The 11,406-nt window shown below is 38.6% G+C and overlaps 1 protein-coding gene across 1 annotated transcript in view; it reads left to right on the top strand.

Moving 5' to 3' along the window:
* PHC3 (polyhomeotic homolog 3) overlaps positions 1-10,038 on the top strand; it is an 18,421-nt gene extending 8,383 nt beyond the window's left edge. Inside the window, exons 8-15 of the mRNA XM_008644579.2 lie at positions 2-352; positions 1,778-1,928; positions 2,249-2,502; positions 3,205-3,361; positions 4,626-4,740; positions 5,467-5,617; positions 5,709-5,940; positions 9,784-10,038. Coding sequence (XP_008642801.1) covers positions 2-352; positions 1,778-1,928; positions 2,249-2,502; positions 3,205-3,361; positions 4,626-4,740; positions 5,467-5,617; positions 5,709-5,940; positions 9,784-9,938 — 1,566 coding nt within the window. The 3' untranslated portion in view covers positions 9,939-10,038. The remainder of the gene's footprint in view (position 1; positions 353-1,777; positions 1,929-2,248; positions 2,503-3,204; positions 3,362-4,625; positions 4,741-5,466; positions 5,618-5,708; positions 5,941-9,783) is intronic.
* The last annotated feature ends 1,368 nt before the right edge of the window (positions 10,039-11,406 follow it).

Raw genomic sequence — 11,406 nt, 5'->3', positions numbered from 1 at the left:
GGCCGTGGAGCCGCCCAGCTTGGTTTCCCCGGGCCAGCAGCTCGTGTCCTCCACGCCACACCAGCAGTATCCAGCCCTGCAATCCGCTCCCATCCCTCTGGCAGCTCCGCCTCAGCTCTCGGCATCCTCAACCCAGATTCAACCGCTACCCTTGCAGTCTGTGCAGTCTTTACAAGTGCAGCCTGAAATTCTGTCCCAGGGCCAGGTTTTGGTTCAAAACACTTTGGTTTCTGAGGAAGAACTTCCTGCTGCAGAAGCTTTGGTCCAGCTGCCATTTCAAACTCTTCCACCGCCACAGACTGTCGCAGTAAATCTCCAGGTGCAGCCGTCAGTTCCGATTGAAACTCCAGTGGTGAGTGATAACATTGCATCCTTTATTCTTTCCCTGGGCTTCTCCAGAGCTGTGAGTCTGGCTCGTTGACTTAAAAGGGAGCTAAATCAGGTGCTAGACAGAGGGCAAGAAACCTGTTGATTACAGAACTGAGTTTTAAGAAAACTAATAGACATTTTTCTTCTGTTTCATGTTTTGATTTGGGGTTTTTTTTGTTGGCTTTTTGTAACGGATCATCAGTCAAGAATATCAACCAGGAATTGTGAAAGTGCAGATTTAAGATCTAAAATCTTGTTTCTTAATGAAATTACAACGCATTTGAAGTTAAAAAATATAAGTAAATATATGACAATGCTTACATAAAGAATTTGGTAAATGTGACATGGACTGTAAGCTTTTACCTCAATACAAATAGATTTTGATTAGGAGAATCATCTGTACTAGGTGGAAGGTGCATAGCAGGTTATTAAGATGATAGGTTTCTGGATAATTAATTTTGTACTAACATTAAAAATATCCTCCTCATAAAAGAATAGGGGAATTTTCGTACTGTACCCAGCACCGCCATTTAATTTGGTTCAGTGTTTGTCTCAGATGTCTGCAGTTTGTAATTGAAGGTTTTGGCTTCAATCACTGGATTAAAATAGTGTATGGGAAAATAAAGTGATATGCAGATAATGCTGACATTTAAGATGGAGTTGCTGGGCTTTAGCGGTAAAATGCTAATGAGATTAAGTTGAGCAAAAGAATTAGCAGATCTTGTAGGCTTTTTTGAGGCTATCAACAGGTTAAGGAAGGAGGTGTGCTGTTCATCTTTGATTTATTTTAAGAGGGTAATAACCTCAACTGATATTTCATGGAGAAATTGGGCAAAAGAGTAGAAGCCAGGTTTGCTTTTGACAGGGTAGTGTTTTACATTTTAATCTGCTAAACTGGCTGTCAGGAATTTATGTAAATTTATTTCAACACTTTTGAGGAAAAGACCTTAAAATCTCTTACAACCACTAATGCTTGATAGTCTTGGTGTACTCCTCTGAAATAGTCAGTTTGATTACACTGCTGTATAAGATAGAACAATTTGCAGACCTGTCATTAAACTTGCATTTTGCAGATGTGTTTAAATAACATCAGATGTATGTATAAATAAAAATACAGTAAACTATACACATAAGATACTAAAAAAGTCAAGTTCTCTGATCTATTTGATTGGAGAACTGTGCTTCTTTTTATATTGCGGTTTGTAACAAAATATTTTGATTTTACTGTCATAGATATTGTGATGTCCTCAAAGTTCGTTGTTTGGTATGGAGTTTGGAAACAAGTATTTTATTAAAAGATTAACATATTTTAACTGGTAATTTATTTTTAAAACTGTATTTATGCAACTCTTTCAAGGTATTAAGATAGAATGGAAATCTCTCTAAAGCAATAGTTTGTTGGATGCAGATTTACCAAGTGGACAATGTATGTGAAGAGGAGATGCCCGAGGACTCAGATTGCGTCCACATGGCAAGAACACCTACACCACCCACCTTGTCTCCCCCAGCCATAACCTTGGGCAATGGAGAGGCTCTTAATTCAGAAGATCCTTTGTCAGGTGAGGACAAATGCCAGACTCAGGTAGCTTTTGGTTTTATGGTTTGTTTAAGTAAGTAATGGCCAACTGTGCTTGTAGTTAGTAGGTACTGAGTAAAGGAAACTGTTTGTATGAAGAGGGTGTGTTTGTGGAATAGTCTGTCAAGATAAAACATCTTCTTTTAAAAGTGGAATCTATAAAGCCTAGGGAAGAGCCTGCGTTAGGGGTTGATGGATGGAGAGATGGGTCTTGGGGATTTATCACCTCTTACTTCCAGAATTCTGAGCCCATTAGGTTGGATATAAGTGATAAAACATAACATGCTTTGTTATTTTTTGCAGAACACGGGGGACTGCCTTCAGTGACATCATCAGTCAGTGCCTCAGTAATTAAATCTCCGTCTGATCCTTCACATGCCTCTATTCCACCACCACCTCTTTTGCTTCCAGCAGCAACGACAAGGAGCAACAGCACATCCATGCCCAATAGCATTCCCAGCCTAGAAAATAAACCTCCACAGGCTATTGTTAAGCCCCAGATCCTGACCCACGTCATCGAAGGCTTTGTGATTCAGGAGGGGTTGGAGCCATTCCCTGTAAGTCTAAAAGTTGCTAGGAATTTTTTACTACTAATCTTTGAAATAAACTCTTTGTAAGAATGATGTTATTTGTGGCTAGTAGATATTTAGATCTTGAATTATGTTTCAGATGTTGGTTTTGACCTTTTCTCCACTGATTGGTGACTTGAGTAGTAGGCAGTATCTGTAGATAACTACAGAGAATGGTTTTAGGCTACCATTTGGAATTTTTTTACATTTTTCTGTCTCTCAGATCCCTCAATTAAGTGATACGTTAATTTAAACCTCAGAACTAAGTCTGTGTTAAAATTCTAAAATGCTGCAATTTGTTGTTTCAAGCACTGGCAACTTGTAACTGGGCTAGTTGTAATTAGTTCCATGTCTGGTAAGAATTACTGTGGAAAATTTTAAATCACAAACTGACAATTTAAAGCTTGTCTTACTAATTTCATGTGTGTCTCATTTTCCCATTCCTTCATTTCTGTAGATATAATGTGTTTCTTCCTTTGGTAAATATAATTGCAAACTCTGCAGAACAGGAGTGAGTCTTAATTTGTTTGAGGAATGAGCTTTGGCACGATATAATTACGATTCATTGATATGGAGTAGAACCTGATCATCCTCTTAGTTACAACTGTTAAATCAGAAATACTGTTTTTAATTATTCACTGTTGTGAATAATGTTAGTTACTCACTGTTGCTTTGCTTTTATTGCAATAGGTCAGTCGTTCATCTTTGTTGGTGGAACAGCCTGCAGAGAAGAGATTGCTGGTGGAGGGTCAGATCATGAGTGTGGTGTGTGTTGAATCAGACTTGCAGAACACAAAACATGCAGACAACTCCTCAGACACGGAGATAGAGGATATGATTGCAGAAGGTTTGTAGTTTTTGTTTAAATGCCCATTTTTCCCCTCTAGTTCTGTGTGCTATGAAGTGGGAATCAAACTGTGGCCTGGCCCAGAAAAGCCAAATTATTCTGTGAACACACATTTTGTATAAATTCATCTAAGATTTGAAAGTTCAGAATTTTTTAGCCACCTCTGGGTTTTCTTTCCCACAGCTTGTATCCTTACTGCACCAGAGCTGGTTTTGGTGGTCTGTTTAAATGTCTTAATGCAACTCTTTCTTTCATTCTCTTAGAATAGTTCTATTCCTTCTTCCATACCAAAACCCTTTGCAGCAGTTATTTTGTCCTTAATTTGTTTCACTAGATGTTAATTCAATTTTCTTTTCAGTATTAACAATATACTGTGTCTCAGATTTCAGACAGCTTGTCTGTTTTGTGGAGTTATTCAAATGTTCATGGTTTTTGTTTTAGTTATTGTTCCTGACAGCTGGTGTTAAGTTTATGTAGAGAATTGGTAACTACTCATTGGATAAGCTGGTAGGAAACATCCACATACACAGAAGTTGAGTAGAGGAGATTTTTTGGTAGTAAACCAGGGTATGATTGTGTGTGTGGTAGAAACACCCTTCAAATACCTTTCTCAGTATTTCCAGCTCTTTGCTGCACTAGTGCAGGAAAAGGGCCATCTCACCTCACCAATAACAGAAAAATACTCTGTAACAATAAGCTTCAAATCAGCAGATGCCATAATCCTTTTCTTTATTGTGTGCAGCTTATCTTTTTCATAGATTGAATGTTATATATATGTTCAAGATTCAATGTTTTCCTTGCTTTCACAAGTCCCTTTGGTTGTAACAGCTGCTTATTCAAAGAAAGTACTTTAAAAGGTGAATTCATTATGTCATTACAGGGGAGTTTGCATTTAGACTGTGGAAGGCTTGGTTCTCTTAATGAACTCTTTATAAAGCAATTCATGAGGACTGTAACCCTTCTTCTTAAATTGCTTGCTGTGTTTGAGGGCAGACCTGCTCATGGATGGCTTGAAATTAAACAAAAAACTGATTAAGTTCATTGAATAACTTAATTGAAGATTCATTAAGGTTCAGTTTGCTTAAGATCTTTTCTAGACAGAATGAAGTCTATGACTTGCTTAGCTTTGTGTAATTGTCTGTTAATCAAAGTATTTAACTGAATGTGTTAAATATTTGAAGATCTTTTGCCTGCTTGAGGTGAGAGATGTGAACATAATTTTGTCATTGAAACTGATTTCTGTATTCCTCATTCCTTTCTTTAGAGGGACTGGATGAAATTGAAAATGATCTTCTGAAGTGTGAATTTTGTGGAAAAATGGGATATCCCAATAAGTTTCTGCGGTCAAAAAGATTCTGCTCCACATCCTGTGCCAAAAGGTAACGCTATGTAATTATTGTTTATTATTATCTGGTTAATGGATTAACCTCTCCTGGTTAAAAGAGCAAGAATTCACAGTCAACATCTGAATGCAAAGTCTTCCATTATTACAGTTGGAAAGTTGATGTTTAATACCATAAGGTTTAGAAATGGGGAATAGCTTTCCATTTCTAGTCACCACTTAGCTCTTTTTTGGCATCAGTGTGTCTGGACATGACCTGTCTCTTATGTCTGCTACATTCCCATTTAAGTAGTGGGAATACATGTTTTTGGTTTGGTACTTCTTGGGACACCACAAGCAAAATTATCTTAAAGGGATTTAGCCCTTTAATCTTAACATGGGATTTTTGCCTCTATCCTCCTTTGATGGGGTATCAGCTAGGTAGTGAAAATGAAAACAGAAAATACAATGTGATTTTAGATTTTCAGTGGACATTTTAGAGCACAACTGTACTAGGTGATAAAACACAAAGGTATTTCTATCAGAGAAAATTTTTAAGAATCGTAAGGACAGACATCTTCTGGGGTAATCTAGATGTACTTGATCCCACACTGAGATGAGGGTTTTGAGTAAATGGCCTTTGAGATACCTTTCTCTTATATTTCTGTGACAGCTGTTGTTGTAATTAAGCAGCATTTCTACAACACTGTGATTTTATGGTTACTTGATTGAATTCAGTCCAAAAAACTACTAGTGCATTATTGAATATATCTTACTTCTTTAGGCACAGCCTTAGTTGCACTAAGAAATTTGGGCTGTTTCCATCAGACAAGACCAGTCGTTGGAATCGGAAGTCAGATAGCCAAAGTCTTGGGCGACGCGGGCGTCGGCCGAGCGGCCCTGAGGGGGCGTCACGAGATCATTTTCTTAGACAGGTCTGTGGAATATTTGCTTAAAACTATGACATTGCTTTGGGAATTGCAAATAAAGCCTAATACTGTAGTGTATTTGTACTGCATTTTCCAGCTTCCAATTACTTATCCATCTGCAGAAGAAGATCTGGCTCCTCATGAAGATGCTGTTCCAACAGCCATGACCACGCGCCTACGGAGGCAGAGTGAGAGGGAGAGAGAGCGGGAGCTTCGGGAGCTTCGGATGCGGAAAATGCCGGAGAGCATTGACCTCTTACCAGTGGTGCAAACTGACCCCTCAGTATGGACTGTCGATGAAGTTTGGGCTTTTATACATTCTCTGCCTGGTATGGAACGGACAATAACTTGTTCTTTTGGTGTTAGCAATGAAGTTCCTTGCTTTATAGCAGCATTGTGATGAGGAGGTGGTGTGGTAACAGCAGCAGTGTTAGCTGGTGATAGAGACTGGAATGTGATTTGTTTCCTCTTGCTTGTTCCTTCAGCACAAATCCCATGTTGATAGAACTAGTCCCACTTCTGCTGTTGCATCCCAGCTGATGGAGATTAGAGCTGTTCCTTCCTTCAGTCTGACTTCTCTCAAGAGGTCAGTAGAGAGATCAGACACACTTCCTTCCTGTTACACTGCTTTCTTCTCTTCCCTCCTCCCTTACTGCTTATTCAGTAGAAAAAGCAAGAGCAGTGTTACTTCCCTTGATACAACTGTAAAGTTTGAAAGACCTGTCACGATACAAGTCATTAAAAAAGAATAAGCAAGTTTCTGCTATAAAGTTAAACTTTATTTTGCATAGCTTTGCTCAGAGATCTTCTCCCTAGAGACTCTGCATACTGCTAGTCACAGTTTGTTCTCAGAAAAAATAATCTGGTTTCTCCTTGTTCACAAACCTTTTCTGTAGCTCGATATTCACAGTTACCTTTATGTCATCTTCAGGTTATTTGACATTTACCATTTCCTAACTATCATAACCTTTAAAGCTTCACTCCCCACCTTTTCCCAAGGATGTCATTTTATCTGATCAGACACTATAATCCCTACAGATAACAAGGCAGATCTCCACAGTAGCAGTCATACCAGAATTTTTGTTGCTTACCTATTAAAACCCAGGCTACATTTGTTCCTAATTTTCTACTTTTTCCAGAATGCTGTTCCCTTTTTTTGTGACTCCCATTTGACTAATAGCCTGTAAGGAGTATATCTTCATTGCTAAGTCATACACATGCATTATGACAGTCTTTTGTAGCAAGTCAGGCAAAGAATTGAGTAAGAGATGTCTAAAATTGGCAAAAGACATCCTTGAAGTACCTTTCTTCTGATAGTTTATTGCAATTCAGTAACAGTATCTGCTTCTGGGAACCTGCAGTGATGTCTGTAGAAACAAGCAAAGCTCCTTAGGTTTAGGATGTGGTCATTCCTGTTTCTGTACTTGAGCTGTGTTATGGAGTGTAGCTGTATCACTGCTGTTTTCAGTTACTGCTTTTATAGATTTGAGGCACTAGTTAATTCAATAACTGATTCTAGGCTCTCAATAAATGGTAGCTCCTGTGCTAGAATAATTGAAGTGCCGCATAAACCCAATTCACTTGCAAGTATAAAACCAAAAATCTTATTCTTAAAATGTGGTTTCTGTTTTGAAACCGTTACTTTTACAATATTTCACCAGCTGCTGGATCTGGTTTAGTTTTTTGTATTCTATAAATAAGGTGATCTTTGATTTTAAACAAACTTTATATTTGTCTGTTTTTAATGAGAATTTATTATAATTACTCATTCCTATCCATATGAATGCCTAGTTTCTCAAATACTTTTTTTTTTTTTTAAAGTTCAATAGATATTTAAAGTTATATTCACAACCTGCCAGAATTTTTATTGCTACGTTGCTGCATTTGGGTTTTTTGGTAATTTTGGGGTTTCTTCTTTTCAGTAAATTCCCAAGTCCCTCTCTTGTAAAAATATTTTATCATATAGATTGATTAATGCAGGAAATAATATAGATGATTTTCATTATGGCATTTTATATTATATATCTATTTGGTGCAGTCTGTGCAGACCATCTGCTGTTTTATAGGAGATGGTGATTCATCACTTTTCCATAAAGATTAGGGACATCTGTTTTTGTTTCTGCACAATCTGTAGCTGAAATGGACTCGTGTCCTTGTCAGGCTTTTCCTGAGTTCCTCTGGAGCCTTTTGGAGAAGTCAGTGTCCAGGACACTTGCACTGTTAGCTGCTTCTTCTGGGGGAAGAGACAGAATGGCTTAAGCTGAGCAGAATTGTTCTCCTTTCTCTCTTCAGTTGAAAGATAAATGACCTTTTACCCACTCCCCACCCTTTTTTTTTTTTTTATTGCACAACAAACAATTGCAGAAGTGCTTAAGAATACACCCAGATGTGCTTGGATGAGGGAGCTGCAGTACCTTCAACTTCCATCCACTGCTTTTCCAAAAATGACTTTGATAATAAGTATTTTAAGAAGTTGAATGGATATTCTTCATGTCCTGCTTAAAGGAAAAAGCTGGCAACAACAAACATCCAGTTTCCTATTTCAATAGGACCAGTTTTATTCTTAAATGTAAGAACTTCTCTTCATCTCTCGGATTGTTTGTAAATAGTGTGGTCTGACAATCACAACGTTCAGGTCTCCAATCAGACATGCCATGATACCTTTCCCAGAAATACTCAATACTTGACTTACAGATGTTTTATCTGTTGCCAGCACTTCAATAAGAAAACCTTTATGATGATGTCAGAGCTAACTGTTGCACAAGGTCTGTTTAACAAATCATTAAGGAAAAAATAGTGCTTTATTCTTTGTGAAAAGCTAACTTTTTCCAACCTTGAATGTTACAACCTTCAAACAGTAATAATTCAAATGAATTCAGGTTTCGATGTTGGTACTTCCTTCCATGTTTCCTTTCCATTTGCCTTGTACACATTTGTAAATCCATCAGGAAATTAGACTATCAATTCTTTATAGAATTTAAATCTGAACACACAAGAGAATATGAAATTAGTTGATGTCATCTAGGTAGAAAAGCTCTTCACAGCAATTTTGTATCTCTGTAATAGCGTACTTTTAAAAAGGGAAAATGTAAAAATGCCAAAAAATAAGCTTACTTGAGAAATAATTGAAGTCAGGAATGGAAGATGGGGCACAAATTCAAGTGTGTCTGAAAGGCTCAGACAGATGGAGAGACTGCTGGATTGAGAACACAAATGTATTAAAAACCCCCATTAAAAACATGGCTGGGAGAAAGAAGCTTCAAATAAACAACTGACACTGAGTGCTCTCATGGACATTGTTAGAAGACATCTATCCATCTAACAGAGCTGCCACAGAGCAAGGCATAACTGGATGATTCTGCTCAACACATGTCCAGAACATCTTTGGAGAAACCTTCATTTCTACAGTGTTCTTCAGTGGAAAGGGTCCCTCAGTTAGTTGGGATAGTCCAACCCATGTAGTCTTTTTTTATGTTGTAAGCTTTAGTAACCTGAGACTGGTATTTCACATTGAGAAAAGGAGTTTAACATGGAAAAAAGATCCAACCAGTTTAAATTTGCACTTTTGAAGTGAATTACTGCTGTGTGTAGAATATTCATTTTGATAACTAACGATAAATATCTTCATGAGATGGTTGTGCCAAAGCCCATACATCAAAACTTTGTTTCCTTAACCCAGTGGTGTAATACACAGATGGAATTAACTCCTTTTGGAAATTGTAGCTATGTGAATGTTCTCATTGACTTGCACGTAGCAGTGTAATATAGTTATTTTTTATAGAATTAGATAATAGTATCTTTTTATTGCTGGAAAGAACCCACTTGAATTATGTTTCTGATTGCTATTTCAGTGCTGTTTTCCCAGTCTCTTCTAATGATGAGAGGTTGTTCCTCTTAATGAAATGAAAATTCTGTCTTTGCTGGGACTTGAAATTCCCGATGAGTAGTTCTCCAATAAATACAGTGTAATTAGAGGCTGTAGTAAAAATTACTTTCAGATTATTTCAGAATTCCCATCATAATATTGTACTCTTGCATGTAATTTAGGTTCAACAAGCTGAAGGGATGAGCACTGGAAAATGTGTAGCTGAAAAGCTCTAGTGTGGATAAAATCATTGGATCTAAGAATGGACATTTCAAAACCAGTAATCATATTTTTTTATTGCCTTTAGGTTGTCAAGATATTGCGGATGAATTTAGAGCACAAGAAATTGATGGACAAGCTCTCCTCTTGTTGAAGGAGGATCACCTTATGAGTGCAATGAATATTAAGCTTGGACCTGCACTGAAAATCTGTGCACGTATCAATTCCTTGAAAGAATCTTAGGAGGTGAACACGAAGGTTTAAACAACAGTTTCTCAATGACAGAACCGACAGTAATATGCCAACATCTTCACTGTGGCATGTGTTACTGTGATGTTTTGTTAAATAGGTGGGGTTCTCCCCACATAAAGACTTTAAAATGTTCCTTTGATTATACCAGGAGTCCTCTGTGGTTTTCAACAACTAATAGGTTTATGGTAAAGCCTGAGTAATGCTTTGAGTTGAAATTTTTCATGGAAAAACATGAAGTGAAATATGCTGTGATAGGTTAAATATTCCCCGTGTACTTCATTTTATGAGTTATGATTAACACCCCAGTCCCCACCCCAATCTAGACACCATTTAAATTGTGTTGCTGTATTCTGAAAGATTTTTCCCACATACAGCAGTGTTTTGACTGAACTAACAGAAGTGTCCACAGGCCCTGTGGAAGCACTAGTACCAGTAAAATGCTATGCATTTAGTTGTGCTCTCTGAGTTTGTTTTAGTCTTGAGCAAATTGTTTGTAAGGGGTAGGTTGGCAGCTGGTTTTCCTCGTGTAGGTTTACCCTCATCTCTGCCACTATAGTATTTTCTTGAAGTCTGTAAAATACTATAAACCATGTAGATGTCTCATCAAAATCCTCATGATCAGGCTACTGACACTCCTGCCAGAGGTAACTGAAGCACATGTTACTTTACTCTTTGAATGCTGCTATGCACTAAGGGGGCATTAAGTGTTAGGTTTGTAGTTTCACATGCTGCTAGTTAAGCTAGACCAGCAGTTCTCAAATGAGGGTTCAGAGTGGACCCTGAGGAGGTGTCTGAGCACTCAGGGCTCAGGTTCCCAAATGCCTGGGTGTGAGGAGCTGAAAACTGCAGCCAGGACCGGCTTGTGTTGAGACAAGTTACTTTAGAGATTGGGGGTAGAGAAGGGACAGCATAGCTCAGATATTCTTTATCTCGATACTTCTTCTAACGTGTCTTTCCCTGGAGTGCATTCCCATTGCCCCCCTGGACGTTTCCAGGCACCTTTTACTTGTCCAGTGGCCAGTGTGAGCTGTGCTTGCAGTACTCTGAGAAAGGAGCAGTGAGGCCCCCTCAGAGCTTGTGCAGGAGCAGCTGCTGCTGCCATGAGGGAGCCTGGAGCTGCAGGTCAGCAGGGAGAATACCAACGTTGGCAACTCTGGGATAAATATCCAGGGGCCCTGCTTTGTCCCTCTGGCAGGAGATTTTGTCTTGGATGCTGCAGGTGGTAGGATTTTAGTGCCCCCTCCATCTTCCCTCTCTCACACTCTGTGGAACAAATACATTTCCCCAGTTACTGATGCTCTTGGCAGCTGCCTGGGCTCTGAGGCAGCAGCACCTTCTTGGCCTTTGCTTCCCCACCACCCGTGCACGGATGCTCATGGATGTATTTTTTACCTCTGTTCCCTCCCTTTTGCAGCTCCACTCCCCTTATGTACAGACCTGGATCCCTAAGCTCTTGTTT

The sequence above is a fragment of the Corvus brachyrhynchos genome, unplaced genomic scaffold, assembly GCF_000691975.1.
Source record: "Corvus brachyrhynchos isolate BGI_N302 unplaced genomic scaffold, ASM69197v1 scaffold162, whole genome shotgun sequence".
NCBI lineage: Eukaryota > Metazoa > Chordata > Aves > Passeriformes > Corvidae > Corvus > Corvus brachyrhynchos.
This window is presented reverse-complemented; position numbering and strand designations above follow the sequence as displayed.